The 18,501-nt window shown below is 36.0% G+C and overlaps 1 protein-coding gene across 4 annotated transcripts; it reads left to right on the top strand.

The window, feature by feature from the left end:
- Positions 1-14,402: 14,402 nt before the first annotated feature.
- LOC145043325 (putative F-box/LRR-repeat protein At4g13960) lies at positions 14,403-17,678 on the top strand. 4 transcript variants are annotated; one of them, XM_078991949.1, is made up of 6 exons: positions 14,403-14,473; positions 14,681-14,792; positions 15,238-15,275; positions 15,381-15,516; positions 15,957-16,195; positions 16,325-17,262. In XM_078991949.1, the coding sequence occupies exons 2-5, from the start codon at positions 14,691-14,693 to the stop codon at positions 16,029-16,031; spliced, it is 351 nt and encodes a 116-aa protein (XP_078848075.1). In that variant the 5' UTR covers positions 14,403-14,473; positions 14,681-14,690; the 3' UTR covers positions 16,032-16,195; positions 16,325-17,262. The 4 variants fall into 4 exon arrangements, with proteins under 4 accessions (XP_078848075.1, XP_078848074.1, XP_078848073.1 ...); XM_078991948.1 differs by lacking the exon at positions 14,403-14,473 and adding an exon at positions 14,487-14,596; XM_078991947.1 differs by lacking the exons at positions 14,403-14,473; positions 16,325-17,262 and adding an exon at positions 17,377-17,678 and having other exon boundaries at positions 14,487-14,792.
- Positions 17,679-18,501: the final 823 nt, after the last annotated feature.

Here is an 18,501-nt window from a genome sequence, read left to right as displayed (position 1 = left end):
ACTGCCATAGAGCAGTATACCAAGGCCATTGATGAGTCTACTAAGGCAGTTGATGCGTCTACCTCTACTTGTAAAAAGGCTATAACCGAGGTTACTGAGGTTGTTCACACAACACAAATTTTTCTTGATTCGTTGAAAGCTCATGCAATAGCCAATGTAGCTAAGGTACAATCTTCTGTGGACTCCTTTTCTAAGTCCTTTCACGATGGGAGTACCGTGACATCCCTATTTTTCACGGCCAGAAAAGACCGATTTGTTTATGCTTTGTTTTATAAAATCAGAGTAATCTTTTAAAGAAAACGGTTGCGGAATTTGTTCCCAAAACAAGATATGATAATAACTTATCAAAAGATTTCTCAAATAGAATGTATTTTCATTTAATAATGAAACCTCGGAATGTCATGTTCCGATACAGACATATAAGCATAAACAGAACTTACATTCAATTACACTAAAGATTTACATCTTCTTTAATCTCTCAGTGCAAAGTAGCTTCGTATCGATACCTGTGATACAATTAAACTGAGTGGGTCAGGCTTGGGAGCCTGGTGAGCATATAGGGTTTTCAACCCACAATAATATAATTATTATATTCAATCATCAAACAATCAACCCAATTACCCGTCCCCATTATCTTCTTTTAATCTCCCCTAAAGATATTATCCTAAGGGTCATCTCCTATATCATATTTACCGCTCATCTCCTTATATGCTTGTTCCTAAGAACTTTTCCTAAGGATCATCGCCTGTATCATATATACAATGCTAATTCGGGGATCACTCCCTCAATGTATGTCTAGTAAGGGTTAGGGTATCATCGCATGATTACACAGCCACAACATCGCCTGGACTTGTAAATCATAATAAGGGTTAGACTATCATTGCATGAATACGTAGCCACAACATCGCCTGGACTCATAATTCATAATAAGGGATAGACTATCATCGCATGAATATGGAGCCACAACATCGCCTGGACTCGTAATTCATCACCTATCTATCATCACCTAATTATCATCACCATTATATCCTCACCTTTCTCTTATCACATTCTTTCAACACACATCAACTATTTCATCTACCCATGTTCTACCCAACATATTTGTAGATATAAATTACAGATATAACTTATTTAAAAACTCGTATAAAACATTCATCCAGCATCCATCTCAAGTAAACAAACAATGTATAAACACATAACATGTATTTCATAGCAAATACTTCATATCTATGTGTAAGATGAAAGTGACTATACACTCACACATATAAACAACTTTATATTATACAAATAACATGTATTTCGTATAAAATACTTCATAATTATGTGTTAGAAGAAAGTAACTACACACTCACCTGATCAGAAGATGATCGGACAGCACTACGACTTGTAGAAGTAGTATTCTTCGGTAGATCTGGAAGATCTTCACAAAAACCGGACTTCTTGCGGACAGAGCTTCGGCTCAGGAATTGCATTTCTCGGGATCTTTGGGGCCTCGGGACTTGCTTCGGGGCTCGGGAATGATACTGGGGCTTCGGGATAATTCTTGCACGAAAAACGATGCAAAAATGCGAGAGAAAGAGAAGAAATGAGCAAAGAACTCGGCTGCCCTCGACTCCCTTTTATAGGGGGCTGGAAACCCAAATTACGCTGGGCGTAACGTGGATCAGATCGCTAACTATGCTCTACAACTTTCGTTTAGACTCCGTCGGTTAATTTTGAATTTATTTTTATTATTTAATTTTAGTAGGACGGGACAGGAAAACTCCGTTATAAAATCATAACTTCTTTATCCGACGTCCGTTTTCGCCTATCTTTTTATCGTTTTACTACAATTAATGAGATCTTCGATTCTCATTTAGATTGTTTCGAATAAAAACCGCTCGGTCTCAAATCGAGTATTCGGGCTGCATACCGCTAAGTCGAAACTTCGAAAAATCATAACTTCCTCATACGAAGTCAGATTTGGGCGTTCTTTTTATGCACGCTCACGGTTTAACGTATTCTACAACTTTCATTTAGATTTCTAAGGCTAAATATCACTCTAACGTAAATTCACTTTTTACGTCGCGCTGTGTCGTGTCGGTTCTGTCGCGAAACTTCGACAGGTCATAACTTCTTCGTTATAACTCGGATTTCGGCGTTCTTTATATGTACGGAATCCTTGTAACATATACTAAAACTTAGTTAAGATTATTTATTATAAATAATCTTTCATCAAAAAATCATTTTTGACGCTTATCGTCTCTAAATTGACTATCCATGATCTACGAGCGTTACAATTATCTCCCCCTTAGGATGATTACGTCCCGGAATCATCAACGAAAATTGAACTTGTATAATGATTCCATACGCTATCTATTCATCCTAGGTAATAACCGTAAATTCTATGTTTCCTCGAAAGAGTATTTAACTCTATGGCTTTCTTGACCGCAGACGATGCCCAATCTTGCATCTGCTTATCGTACTATGTTGTACTTTCAATCGTAACCCTCGAGTTACCAAATAAGTCTTTATTATGGACTCCTACTTATTCTCTGGATAAATACTTTCCTTTATCTATTGTAACAAACCGATGGGTCGTGCTCTACTAACCTCTCATCGAATGATGCAATGCTTAGACTCAGGTCTCTTAGAGTTAAATTCCAAAATGGAATATACCTTCCTTAATATTCTAATGTGATATAATCACATTTCAGCATGTAGCATTTCTACCTACAAACTTCTTTTAACAACGAGCGCGACACTATCAATCGCATTAGCTTCAACCTTCTGACTTAAGTCAGATGTTACATCTAACTTGGTCCTCTAGACCACGTAACATACTCCTCGTAGTCGAACTAAAATTTAAACATGACCACTAGGGTCGGAACAAGAACCATCTTACTAGTCATTACCGAAACAATGGTAATGACATACCAGAATAAAATGGAATCAATCACTAGCTTCTTGGTAACCTTGCGACTTTCCCTAATCCAAGTGCGAGTCTTGTGCTTCCGGTAGTATAGATCTCTACTACCATTCACACCTACTCATACTCGTCCCAAGTATTATCTCGCAGTTAACCAAGTCACCATACATAAATCATATAATCATTCAACACATCAGATAACAAAACCAGGGTTTATATTAATTCTTGAAACTATTACACAAAAGTTCAAGTTCACCCTATACTATGCCTCTAATAGGCTACATCATAAGTTACTATTCGCACTGTTACTTCATAACTTGATCATTGGATATAAAATCCTCATCCTTGATTCGCTTCGTCGAGGATCATGTGGAATGCCCTTGGTTGTGGCGGTACGTTTTTCTTTGCAGCTTTGTCCTTCTTTGGGCAATTCTTCAAAATATGACCACCATCTCCACATTCGTAACACTTCCTATTGTCGAACGTACAATCTATGGAATAGTGACCGGTCCTACCACACTTATAGCAGGTCACTTCTCCATCGCATCTTCCAAAGTGCTTCTTCTTGCACTTTTCACACCACTTGGTTTCATCTTTTCCTCCGGATTTCGAGAGTTTGGTTTCTTTGTCGATCATTGAAGATCCCTCGTGTTTCCTTTTCCCTCCAACTTCAACTCTCTCTAGACCCTTTTCCCTTATTTGGGTCTCAACATTCTTGGCTACCCAGATGGCGGCTTTCAGAGTGGTTGCTTGCTTGACTATTGGACCAAATTCCGCTGGTAATCCATTGGCAAACTTGTTGACCTTGGAAAGTTCAGTTGGAATTAGGTATGGAATAAGCTTCATCTTCTTCGTAAAGCTTGTAGCGTATTCAGTGACGCTCAATTTTCCCTTCTTTAAATTCTGGAACTCATTGTTGATTTCCAGAAGATCCTGCTCAGAGCAGTATTGCATTTTCATTTGCTCCACGAACTCTTCCCAAGACATCTTGCTAGCTTCCCCCTTGGGCATTGAACCGGCCAGTAATTTCCACCAGCTCAGTACTCCAGATTTTAACACATGGATTGCAAGAGCGGTCTTCTGTCTGTTGCTACACTCGCAACTTTCAAACATTGTCTCCATCTCGGAGATCCAGTCCATGATTTGAACCGGTGTCGGGCTCCCAGACAGACATGGTGGTTTGGATGCCATGAAATCCTTGTACTTGCATCCACGTCCATCATTGTCTCCATCCTGATTGTTTCGGCGAACTATTGGTGGGTTGGCTTGACCAATGGTCCCACTATAGTTCCCTTCTTCTAACTGCCCCTCATTCAACTCAAGCTGTTCAACTGGTATTGAGGGTTCACTCCTGTTGTTTAGCAACAATTGTCTCATTTCCTCCTTTTGTTTAGCCATCATGGCTTGAATCATGGTTCGCACTCCAACCATTGTAATTTGTTCAGGTGTTGCTGCTACAACAGCCACTCGCTCAACCACAGGTGGTTGATTCCTATTTTCATTCACGTTTCCAGCTCCACTCCTGGTTCTTGTCATTTTTTTTCTTTATCTATACACCGAATAAGGTGAAATTAGATCCTTATTCATGATAGATATTCAAATCATCCTTATCACTTCAAAACGTTTACATGCTAGTTCTAATATCGTAGACGTACGCTTAGAATATGACACACATAAGGTTTCCAGATCCGGTCGGCAACAGACCATAGATCCGAACAAATAATATCATATATGGAAACATATAACATTTAGCACATAAAAGCATTTTAGGCATCACTCCTAAAATAAACTAGTGCTTGTGTCAATTTAGGTGTACTACCTAACATATTTTAGACACACTCCTTACAATCATTACTTAGCATTCTAATTTTAAGTCAAGAAATTTCCTACAATTTCCTAGTTCGCTTAAACTAATGCTCTGATACCAACTGTGACATCCCCATTTTTCACGGCCAGAAAAGACCGATTTGTTTATGCTTTGTTTTATAAAATCAGAGTAATCTTTTAAAGAAAACGGTTGCGGAATTTGTTCCCAAAACAAGATATGATAATAACTTATCAAAACATTTCTCAAAGAGAATGTATTTTCATTTAATAATAAAACCTCGGGATGTCATGTTCCGATACAGACATATAAGCATAAACAGAACTTACATTCAATTACACTAAAGATTTACATCTTCTTTAATCTCTCAGTGCAAAACAGCTTCGTATCGATACCTATGATACAATTAAACTGAGTGGGTCAAGCTTGGGAGCCTGGTGAGCATATAGGGTTTTCAACCCACAATAATATAATTATTATATTCAATCATCAAACAATCAACCCAATTACCCGTCCCCATTATCTTTTTTTAATCTTCCCTAAAGATATTATCCTAAGGGTCATCTCCTATATCATATTTACCGCTCATCTCCTTACATCTTATATCCTTATATGCTTGTTCCTAAGAACTTTTCCTAAGGATCATCTCCTATATCATATATATACAATGCTAATTCGGGGATCACTCCCTCAATGTATGTCTAGTAAGGGTTAGGGTATCATCGCATGATTACACAGCCACAACATCGCTTGGACTTGTAAATCATAATAAGGGTTAGACTATCATTGCATGAATACGCAGCCACAACATCGCTTGGACTCATAATTCATAATAAGGGATAGACTATCATCGCATGAATATGGAGCCACAACATCGTCTCGACTCGTAATTGATCACCTATCTATCATCACCTAATTATCATCACCATTATATCCTCACCTTTCTCTTATCACATTCTTTCAACACACATCAACTATTTCATCTACCCATGTTCTACCCAACATATTTGTAGACATAAATTACAGATACAACTTATTTAAAAACTCGTATAAAACATTCATCCAGCATCCATCTCAAGTAAACAAACAATGTATAAACACATAGCATGTATTTCATAGCAAATACTTCATATCTATGTGTAAGATGAAAGTGACTATACACTCACACATATAAACAACTTTATATTATACAAATAACACGTATTTCGTACAAAATACTTCATAATTATGTGTTAGAAGAAAGTAACTACACACTCACCTGATCAGAAGATGATCGGACAACACTACGACTTGTAGAAGTAGTATTCTTCGGTAGATCTGGAAGATCTTCACAAAAACCGGACTTCTTGCGAACAGAGCTTCGGCTCAGGAATTGCATTTCTCGGGATCTTTGGGGCCTCGGGACTTGCTTCGGGGCTCGGGAATGATACTGGGGCTTCGGGATAATTCTTGCACGAAAAACGATTCAAAAATGCGAGAGAAAGAGAAGGAATGAGCAAAGAACTCGGCTGCCCTCGACTCCCTTTTATAGGGGGCTGGAAACCCAAATTACGCTGGGCGTAACGTGGATCAGATCGCTGACTCCCCCCATGGATAATATTAGTTAATTTATAATTAAATTAAATATTGAAAATATTTAATAAACTTAAAAAATTCATATCTTCTTCATACGAACTCTGTTTTCGACGTTCTTTATATCCCCGCGTAGGTGAGACTATGCTCTACAACTTTCGTTTAGACTCCGTCGGCTAATTTTGAATTTATTTTTATTATTTATTTTTAGTAGGACGGGACAGGAAAACTCCGTTATAAAATCATAACTTCTTTATCCGACGTCCGTTTTCGCCTATCTTTTTATCGTTTTACTACAATTAATGAGATCTTCGATTCTCATTTAGATTGTTTCGACTAAAAACAGCTCGGTCTCAAATCGAGTATTCGGGCTGCATACCGCTAAGTCGAAACTTCGAAAAATCATAACTTCCTCATACGAAGTCAGATTTGGGCGTTCTTTTTATGCACGCTCACGGTTTAACGTATTCTACGACTTTCATTTAGATTTCTAAGGCTAAATATCACTCTAATGTAAATTCACGTTTTACGTCACGCTGTGTCGTGCCGGTTCTGTCGCGAAACTTCGACAGGTCATAACTTCTTCGTTATAACTCGGATTTCGGCGTTCTTTATATGTACAGAATCGTTGTAACCTATACTACAACTTAGTTAAGATTATTCATTATAAATAATATTTCATCAAAAATTCATTTTTGACGCCTATCGTCTCTAAATTGACTATCCCTGATCTACGGGCGTTACAAGTACTAAGTTCGAAGCTGCATGCTCATCGCTCCAAAAAGAGACCACTTCTTTTTTACAATCAGGGGATTCTCGTTTTGATGCTCTTCATGCTAATCTGGCAACTGAAAGTGCCTTAAAGGAGGATCTGGCCAAACACAAAGCCACCGTTGATGTTCAAAAGGTGCAGCTAGCCCAAGCTAAAAAAGAAATCTCTTTGTTGAAAACTCAACGGGCCGTGTATAAAAGATGTGCAGGTGAAGTGAAGGATCTGTTGACAAATTTGCTTAAAGATCATGATCCTATTTTGACTCTTACCATTCGTAATCATCTCAAATCCAAAATCCTTTGTGCCCTTGCAATACTGAGTGAAATGAAGGGTGTTTCGGAGGGGTTTGTCCATCCAAAACAAGGGGGAGAGAGTAGTTCCCGTGTTGTTCAACCGAGAGTGAATATGACAGTAGAAGGCGTTCAACCGAAAGTCATAACAGAACTGAAGGCTAATGTGGCTTCAGGTTCTGGTCCTAAAGTGAAGCGAATGAAGACCATTGATGAAAGTGAGAGTGATACAGAAGAAACCATAGCTGAAGCTCTCAAACGAAAGAAAAGAGACAGAGAGCTGGATAAGACTATGAAGATTGCTAAGGAAGTTGATGAGAGGGAAAGGAGAAACAAAGAAGAAAAAGATGCCTTGAAATGCAAGAAGGGTTTGTTTCCCGAGTGGACAAGAGAGACACTTATCAATCAGGCGATTGAGTTTCCATTTGTCTATTGGTTGGAACCAGTTACTTCGTTTGACTATGATAACTCCAAGGAATCGCAGTTCGATATGCCTATTACCAGAAAAGATTTTACATTTCATTGCTTTGAGGTGACTGCTGAGGTTCCTTTTCCTCATCCAAAGGTTGACAGAGAATTGATAGACTTCTACTTGAAGTATGGTCAACCGCAGTATCTAACTTGGAGCGCACAGAAGATCGCTTCAGTCAACGTACTTAAACCTTTGCCTGTTAGAAAATTTGTAAATGTCGAATTCAAGATCACTCGTGGTTCATCAAACACGGTGTTAATCATCTCTCTAGCAGATCTTTCCAATCTCAATCCACATGATTGGATTATGCTATTCAACATCCTGCTCTCTGGTCCTAAGGAGTATGAGCATATATTAGAACATTTGAAAAGAATGTTGGCCTCCTACATCCATGAAATTGCTACTATGGATAAGGAGGTAGCTAAGGTGATGAATAAGAAGCCGACTGTGAAGACTACACCGAAACCTGGTGATGTGAACAAGATGAAAAATGGTACAGATAGATTCAACACATCTTACTGTCATGCTCACGAAGGGTGAAACTCACAGGTTTATGTTTGGTCTAGTTGATAAACATCTCTTTTCAACAGACTGCTTAGAGCATATCATTAACATCATACATCGATGCAAACATAATTCAGAAGCTGATAAGAAAAATTTCACTGACTTGCTTCAGTGGTACATTACATTTCGTCATCATCTGTTAGCTATCATACCGAAGTTGTTCAAGACTGTGAAAAAGACTTCTGTTGTTAAAAGAGAATAAAGTTTCGGCTCCAAAGACACAAAGGGGGAGATTGTTGAATCCATTTGTGTTGCGTCTTGGGCCATAAGTTTTGTACCCGGATTGGGCCTGTCCATCTGTGGTTATCTAGAATAGTTTGATAGTTATCTAGATTAGCTAATAGGGTTTTGATATAAATATGCATGCATGTATGCATAATTAAATGCGGTCGTTCATTACGTTTATCATTGTAACCCTAAACTCCACTACAATTGAAGTTCTTCATCGACCTCATATGAGGTGTTGAAGTTATAATCATTCGACATATTCAGTACAATTCTCGTGTTCATTATTACGTTATTATTTATTAACTTGTTTAGAATCATTCGATCCTGAAAGAAGTTAGTTCTAACAATCTTGAATCGTGTCCCATATGCTTCGGATATAGGATCGATTGCATGTGCTATAATATTCATCCTTTCTAAAATTTTCCAAATGCTTGGGCATTAAGAAGGGAAAAGGTCTAGAATTGGATATGACTAAAAGGATTAAGCAATTGTTGAGGAGAATCTAAGGTTTACCAAACAATGGTTCCTCAAGGACAGTTGGAAGTATAGTGTTAATTCTAGAAGGGCCATATTGACATAATATGTAAGGAGGCAACTCTTGTTCAAAAGTGATAGTCAAAATGGAATATGGAAATATTTCAAAGATAGAAATTATTCAATCTATGTAAGATTTGGAAACTTAATGCAAGAAGGATGTTTCTAAGGAGTTGATCTCCTTTGGAATGCTCTGTAATGTTTGTTGTCAAGTCCTTGTGACTTTGTGTATAATCATTACAAAAGGATCAATGAATATAAGTTTAGAATCTAACAGATTTCAGTAAATGGCATGAATTTGGAATTCTTGCATTTGCAGTAAGGATTTGGGACTATGAAAAGAATATCATTGGAGTTATGTTCAATTGATATAATTCACAAAGTAAAGATCATAGACAAACATAATATACATACTTGGTGTATGACATGAATAGTGTTTAGAAAACATAGTGTACATGCTTGGAACATGGGACAACTATTGTTTTAAATTCAAGAATAAAGTTGATAGCTGAAACAGTATACAATGAATAACGTGTAATCATATGGTGATAAATAAAAGGTTTTTTATTTATGTTCATAGGTTTTGATACCATATTGGATTCAATTATTCTTGTGTTTCATTTTGCATGTTTTGACTTCCAGAATAACTAGGTCATTCTTCCTGATTGACTAAGTTATTCAAACCATCCACAATCAGTCATATGTTGGAAGTAGATATGAATCAAGACTATCATGGGTTGGCTTGTAGAGGTCTAAGATGTTGGACAAAGGGCTACAACACTCATGAGTGCTTATAAGTTCTGAGTATTAGATTCAACCCGCGCTCATTGGAATCACTTCATGGATTTTATCACGAGTGATCATTAGACAATAATATCTTATATTCTTCAAACCTAGAGATATGAGTTGTTACTATGAGTTGGTTGTACATTGATTGCACGAAAACGCATTGGTAACTCGATGTTATAAAACGTGCCTTTGTATATGATTCAACAAGTAGTAGAACAAGCCATATGAGTCGAAGTTTATCCATTCCTTTTACCTTTGGGATAAAAGCAATATTTATGGGCCCCTCTATGATTTGGTGATGATAAATGTAAGTTCTTGGCAGGGCCAAGACTGATTTGATTTGTTCAATTAGTCAGTCGGCATAAATCGGAAATTGGGAAACAAAAAATGGAAAGAGAGAATGATTATAATCCATGCCTCAGTCCATATGATATCTAGAATGGACGAATATATGATCCTTTATCTAATGGACATATCATTGACAAAGGTTAGAGTTCATCTACAAGGTTAGAGTTCAACAGAAGCTTTTGAGAGCTATGATTACCAGTCGGTTCTTGAAGTCATACGCAATAATAGTTTTAGACTTATCCAAGTGGGAGACTGTTGGATTAATGTCTAAGTCCATAACTATAATTGGTGAGACTTGACCCGACCCGGCATGGTCCATTTGGGTTGCATGGCATCATGCATTTTGATAGACTATAATGAGAGAAATAACACTTAAGGTTGGTTAATATATTATAAGTTCTAATATATTAATAAGATTATTTAATTAGTATTGATCAAAAATTAATCTAGGATTAATTAAGTGATCAAAAGAAGACTAATTAAATATATGGGTTGATTGTGTAAATCATCCATACTTATATAGTGGGCTAATGCTCCATGGATTGTCAAGTTGGTCTGAAACCTATAAGATGCTCCTTGGATGCTCCATGGTGTATTTGTACCCATGGATCATGGAAAGGAAAGGCCATGACAATTAGGGTTTACATGGTGTAACCCTAACTATATAATGATCTTATTCTTGGAGAAAATCGGCCACTATGAGATAATAGAAAGGGCTAGCCGATTTTCATGAAGTGTGATTTTATCTCAAGTCATTCCATGTGTATTTGGCGTTGTGTAAACCATTTGAGGTATCACACTTGAGGCACTAGGCACTCACGCTTCATGAAGACAATCTACATCAAAGAGGTATGTAATTCTAACTTGATATATTCATTTAAATCAATGTTATTATGCTAGTTAGGATGAATACCTTGGAAAGTTCATATTTTCATGTATAATAGAGAAAACATAGATCCAAGGTATTTAGGGTTGCATGTACACTTAGGAGTGCTAGAATGCTCAAAACTCAACAAAACTAACCTTTGTTTACAGGATTTCTTTCTTCCATAGTTTTATTTTAATTAATAAAACTACCTATCTATTTACTGGAGGGTATTCCAGGAATCCGACTCTTGGTTTTATTCTGAGTGATAAAACTACTATTCATACCGGTGATAGCCATGGTTTTCACACAGGACATACATTACATACTGGTGGTAGCTAGGGTTTTCAAATAGAACGTACACTACATACTGGTGGTAGCCAGGGTTTTCAAACAGGACATACATTACATACTGGTGGTAGCTAGGGTTTTCAAACAGAACGTACACTACACACTGTTGGTAGCCAGGGTTTTCAAATGGAACATACTTTTCATACAGTAATCAACAAACATGTTAGAAAATATTGGATTTTCTTGGAAAGCATGCATACATATTTCAAAACTTGATAATAATGGTTCGCTACAAACAACATTTTACTTATAATGAAAAGAAATCATTTGTACAAATTCAGTGACTAGTTTTCAATACAAAAACATGCTTATGAACTCACCAGCTTTATGCTGATACATTTTCAAAACCGCTTGTATTCTCAGGACAACGATAGACAGGCACCTTCGCCGACTTTTGGAGAAGACGAAGCATATTGGAGTCTCGTCTTTATCTTTTCTTTATACTGATGTATACAAAATATGCTTTTCAAACATATGTAAATATTCATATTGTAATGTAATGGTTGTGTTTACTTTGATTGCTATGATACAATTGTTGTGATACTACGCATGACGTCACCCGTCACTGGATGTTTCCGCCATTGTTATCTGACGGTTCAAGGGTGTGACATGGTTTCTAACTTATTGCTAACAAATACATTCCTACCACCAACTACTTCTACTAAAACAAGGGTATTTAGTCTAAGTGGTGATAACTTATGTTTTCTACCAAATTCATGTGATATAAAGGACTGATCGGCTCTCGAATCAAATAAAATCTTAGCAGGAATTTAATTTACTATGAATGTACCTAATGCGACGTCAATCTCATTCTTTGCTTCATTAAAGTTCATCTGGTAGATTCTACTCTTCGGCTTTACTAATAGGATCCTTGAGGTTGGTTTTTCAGCATTTAGGCATTCCGCCTTCATGTGCCCTTATTCCCCACAAGTGAAGCAAACCTTTCCCTTCACTGGACTGTTTGTAGAGATAGGCCCCAACTTTTTTCATTTGTGACAGATGACGCAGTTACCAAAATGCTTCTTATTGCTCTGGTAACACCACTTTCCTTCTTGGTTGCTCGCATACTTGTTGGTTGACTTTGAAAACTTGTTGTTGTTGTTGTTTCCTAAGGACCCATCAACTTTCCTCTTTTCACTGACTTCGGATCCACCGACAGTCCTTTTCTTTATTGTACTCTCTACAAACTTTACATCCCAGATAACTGCTTCAAAAGTCGGTGCCTACTTGACCGACAAAAAATACTCCCATGGCAATCCCTTGGAGTACCTATCAATCTTGTCTAGTTCGTCATGGACCATAAGTAGTGCAAACTCCATTTTATCTATTAAAGCATTGGTGTACTCTTCAACTGTCATGCATCCCTTTTTCAATGTTAGGAGTTGATTCTCCAACTCCAATATATCTTCATCCGAACAAAACTTACTCAGAAACACAAAGAAAGGGTTATAAAAGGAGTCGAACACAAATCACTTGAGATTGATCATCTCAAGGCCAATTGTCCGAGTTTCGTGGGATGGGTGGTTCGGGCCACACCATCTGCGACTTTGAGGATCACCGATGGACACCAGGGAAAGCAAAGGCCCTAAGGGCAAGGTGATTCTTATCAGCTTACAACAGAGGAGGTGGGAGCAAAACTCAGTGAGATTGTTGGTATGTATTAATGATCTACACCGTTTTGTCTTTATGATTATATGATTATATTGTATGTGGAAAGGTACATTCTAGTCAGCTTGTTAACTGCTTTTGTTTTGAGCTATTATGGAGGTTATGCATGATTAGAATTACAAAGGGTTAGAATCTTTGACTTGGTACTTTTGCATGTTCTTGTTTGACCCTTGCTTTCAGGTGGAGTTAGTTATTCGAATGCCTATCTTATTCAATATTACACACGACTACTTAGAGATAAACTTAGATTTAGGAGCGAGACGCTCATGGTATCACTTGCTTTTAACAAGAGTTTGAAGTTGCTTCAGGTGTATTAGGCCACTCTAGGTGAAGGTAGAGATAGTCAGCTTGAGTTTGTTCTAATTATTCATATTTCAGTTCAATAACAAAGGATTTTTAAGAAGTTTTAATGATAAATGAGATGAAATATCCTCACTTTACTCGGAAATGACAAATTACAAGATAAGGAAAAGTTTATATGGAAATCCACAACGTAGAACAAGCATGGCGATGCATGAAGGAGATTTGGAATTAGATTACAATACAGACAACCGTTGAGTGCGACGTTATGAAGCCTCCGCGACGCGATCAATGACGGTTTGTACAATCTATAAATTGATGCAATTTTTCTCCACAAAAAACACACTTGCATAATAATAATAATTCGGAGCTACCAAGGAAGAAGCATCCAGTTAGGTATTTAGAAGTTTTTATTTTTGTTAACTATATTTCTTTTAGACGTTAGGTACGAAGGTAGTTAGATATTAGAGTTCTTTTTAAAAAAAACTAAATAATATCAAACTAAAACATTTAATAATTATTTAGAGGTTTTTTAATAAAACTAAATAATATCAAATCAAAGCATTTAACAATGAATGATTCAAATGTTTTAATGGTTCATTATAAATAGAATTTTCTTTTAATCGGTCAAAGTCTAGTTAAGACATTTTTGGTTCGTTCACATGTCATTTCAAAGTTGTATCTAAGAGGTTATTTAATATGTTTTTTGTTGGGGTGTGACTAGGGTCATATCCATCTTTTTTGATACTAAACTTAGAAGTTTTTGATTCAGTTATATTTTCTTTGATATACCTCTTACTGGTCAGATTGAAGACTAGATCATATATTACTAGGTGTGCTATTATCAAATTAAATAAAAAAAATTCATATAATATGTCAATGATAATATTAGAAAACAAGTCCAACATTTGTGCATCTTTATATTTTTTTTTAGTTTATTGAAACATGTAAATTAATACTTATCTAAAAACTTGACAATGCTCAAAGGTAACCGCAAAAACAAATTTCAAGTTAATGGATCTTAGAAGTTAGATATAATACTTTCATACCTAATGGTATACTAGAAACCCATTTGCCAAACACGAAACTGGCCCCTTTTAAGAATTTGAAGTTCGAACTTTACTTTGGTTTATTTGGCTTGATTAATTTTTTTGCAACATTTGCCTACTGATTCTTATTGATCTGAGCGGACAGGTTGGATGCCATGTCGGTTGCAATCCGTTCAATGCTTCTCGTTGTTGCTGCAATTCCACTTTACCTATGGCTACGCCGTGAGGTCTCACAGTCTGACGAAGAAGAACCTCAGGTTAGGGTTTCGAATCAGTTGTGAAGTTCTACAAATGAAACTTAATTTTTTTTAATCTTAAATCGATTCAAAACAAATGAATCAAAGAAGTAACTATATGAATGAGATTTATGGACTTAATAATCCCAGGGTTTTATTTTGCCACTGATTTGGAATACGTTGTCAGAACTGAAGGCAATGAAACAATATCTATGATTCAGTAGTATCAAGGATTCTAATGGTATACTAGGTTGAATTTGGTTTAAATTATAGGTAATTTATATCGATTTTTAAGTTGTAAGTGATGAAAAGTTCGTTCCTGGTTTAAAGTAATGGATATGTCCTATGGTACAACTTGTTGCATGTGGTATAAAGCCTTTATGATCTAGTTAAGTTGTTATTTTTTGAAAATTTTCAATTTAATTGATTCTCAAGAAGCTAATAAACTTGAATGTTTTGCATGTAGGCTGGGAAATCAAATGGAAGAAGAAACTATGGATATAGGTGATATGGTGGAATGTATCAGCAATCTACTAGACTTTATCATTCATCACATTCCGTCTTTTATGCCCACAAAAAAGCTTTAAACACGTTTATCTTAACTACAAGGTGGAAGAACATGTGGGCTTTTGTTCCCAACATCAAAATTGATGATAAATTGCTGTGGGATGGAGAAGTTGAGGTCGATGTGAGTGCGACATCCATTGCCTTTGTGGAATTCGTAGAAAAAGTGCTGGGTTTACAGGTTGACAAAATTCCGTCTATCATGCTATGTTTTTGATAATGAATCGCAAATATATTCATGGATTTCTTATGCAATCAGACACGAAGTTGAGGAGCTCTTTGTGACCGTTTTTAATGTGCCTCCATCTATGATTCCTAGGTCTATGTTTACGAGCACATCATTGGTTAGCCTGAAATTAAGAATGAATTGTGATTTTGAAATTCCATCTAGGTTTCTTTTCCATGCTTGAAAACCTTGCGTTTGGCTCTTGTTTGGTTTCCGGGTTTCTAGGTTTCTCAATCATGGTCATGAAGAAAAAATACTTTTCTCATGTTGCCTAATTTTAAAAGAGTTGGATTTGGAAAACTGAAAGTGGCTATACTTGGAGAACATTTTGATTTCTAGGTCTAGCTTAAAAAGCTTGAACATTTTTGATCCAACATAAACATTCTTTGATGCAGCTGATGGTTTTCAAGGGGTTAATATCAAGATCAATGCTCCAAATTTTAGATATTATAAATATAATGGATATCTAAAATACAAGAATATTTTGAGTAATACATTGTCCCCGGTCAAAGCATGGGTTCTCATTAGTAGTCCCAGAAATACAAGAATGGAAGTCGCATCTCGAGCTCTTGATCTACTCAAGCAACTTCAAAATATCATGATGTCTTTGACATTATGTGATCTAACCTTGGAGGTAATTGACAACCTAATCTACATATTAAATGGAATATATGAGAACTCGCCTCTTTGAACCAAGATTTATAAATTGATTTTTGTGTTTTGTGTGTTTTTCTTTCCCATGAGAATACTCTTTCATTTGCAGATAGTAACCATTTTCCTATGTTCCCAAATTTGACCCATCTTGTGCTGAACTTGGAACTCCGGATGGATCGTTCATTACGAGCACTGCTTTGGAGAGATTGGATATCAGATTATCTAAGCTAGGATATATATATATATATATATATATATATATATATATATATATATATATATATATATATATATACCACTAATTTTCTAAAGAAGCTAACAAAAGGAAACAGAGGTACATACGGGTCTGTTGAGATTTCACGAGAACTTGATGAAACAAGCTGTGACCTCCCTTTCAAAATTCTCCAATTCCTTCATGCCCTTTGTAATCCTATTCATATCCCCTAGCTTAGATAACCTGATATCCAACCTCTTCAAAACAGATGCATACTTCAAAACACATTTAAGCCAAGATATTTGTAAATCATAAGCACGAAAGTTTCTAAAAGTCATTGTCTTGAGGCTATTTGAGATGGGATGCATGTAGGTATCGATGACCAAATCGACTCGTGAATGCTGCACATGGATTCGAGTGCAACATTCACGAGTCAATTTGGTCATCGATACCTACATGCATCTCATCTCAAATAGCCTCAATACAACTACTTTCAAAAACTTGTGTGCTTATGATTTACAAGTATCTTGGTTTAAATGTGTTTTCAAGTATGTGTCTGTTTTGAAGAGGTTCGATATCAGGTTATCTAAGCTAGGGGATATGAATAGGATTACAAAGGGCATGAACGAATTAGAGAATTTTGAAAGGGAGGCCACAACTTGTGTCATCAAGTTCTTATGAAATCTCAATAGACCCGTATGTACCTCAGTTCCCTTTTGTTAGCTTTTTTAGGAAATTAGTGGTGTTATATAGTTTTTAGCTAAATGGTAGCAATTAAAATTTATGGAAATTATTAATGTCATTTAGTTACACGTAGATTTTTTTTAAGGTTATTTGTTTGCAAAATATTAATTTAGCAAAAATCAAGAAATATAATGGCTTTTATGGGCACAAGAAATAAACAAGTGTTTCTTAATATGTTTGACTTTTTAAACTTTTTTTCCCAGGTATTAAGAGAAGGTTGTTCATTATATCTCAGAATTTATAGATAGTGTTGATATAAAAACATAAAGCAAAGATCATGAAATCCGGTTGTTATTGACTTGAGATATGATAGCCTCATTGTTATTGTTGCTGAGTCACACATACAAGTGTAATGTGGAACTATCTGATTCACTATTCGGCTACTAAGGAAACCTTATATTTGTATATGTTTGAATCCTTGAAACAAACCTTCTGCAGTTTATTGTAATTTATACCCAAAATTCTGCATGTAATCTCAACATGACAACATTTACCAAAATTTAAAACTTTGTTAGCTTGAAAATTTAACTCTTCATTTTACCCCTCACTTGGTTTTCATGCTCACTTTATCGTGCATGTTTGATATACAAACCAAATTAATAAAGACATTGATATGGGGGCTGTTTATTTACAGGATCCAAATGAAATGGATACTCTGTACATAATTGATATACATCTGGGCATCATATGGTGATGAACCATAAATTGCCATAAAAACACATTCTTTGTAGAAATTTGTCTTACAAAATCTGTTTTTGGTTTTAGTAGATGCAAATATTATTGGCTTACTGTAAAACTACTTATTTGCTTTCTTCTCTACTTTGGTTAAGTCACCATAAAGTATGCCATCATGCAAGAAAAAGTAGAAACTAAAACCCAACTGCCATTAAACTCTAAACCTAATAAATTAAATTTTCTTCTATACCTATCACTATGTTATAATCAAGGTTTTAAATAACATAAGGCGTGACTTGGCGGCAATGTCAAGCCTCAAGCTTTTCCGAACCTTGGCGAGTCACGTCGTTTGTAAGACGTGACTTAAGGCGGCAATTTTGTATATAATTCATATTTTTATTTGTATTTTCTACTATTATTCATTTTTATACACATATATGGATCAAGGAAGCGTTTTGGCAAAGTTTGGCGGCACATGCAAACCTTGGAGTCATGGCGTGCCATGGCGAGCTTTTTAGAACCTTGGTTATAATCAATCATCTTGAAATTTGTTTTTTTTTTGTATTACAGTTTTGTGATTTCTAATTAGTTACAAAATTCAGCCTCAAACAATTAAATGGACACTCAATCCACTAGATAAGATTTAGAACAAT

Source organism: Lactuca saligna, chromosome 4, assembly GCF_052625555.1.
Source record: "Lactuca saligna cultivar CGN05327 chromosome 4, ASM5262555v1, whole genome shotgun sequence".
NCBI lineage: Eukaryota > Viridiplantae > Streptophyta > Magnoliopsida > Asterales > Asteraceae > Lactuca > Lactuca saligna.
The sequence above is the reverse complement of the archived record's forward strand: the minus strand, read 5'-3'. Positions and strand labels throughout refer to the sequence as shown.

Bases quoted from the DNA above. Each gene is read 5' to 3' on its own strand.
- LOC145043325 (XM_078991947.1), top strand. From the start codon at position 14,691: ATGTCGGTTGCAATCCGTTCAATGCTTCTCGTTGTTGCTGCAATTCCA. The intron at 14,793-15,237 runs GTTAGGGTTTCG...TTTTGCATGTAG, and splicing joins CTGACGAAGAAGAACCTCAG to GCTGGGAAATCAAATGGAAG. The intron at 15,517-15,956 runs GTTGACAAAATT...TCTTTGATGCAG, and splicing joins AAAAAGTGCTGGGTTTACAG to CTGATGGTTTTCAAGGGGTT.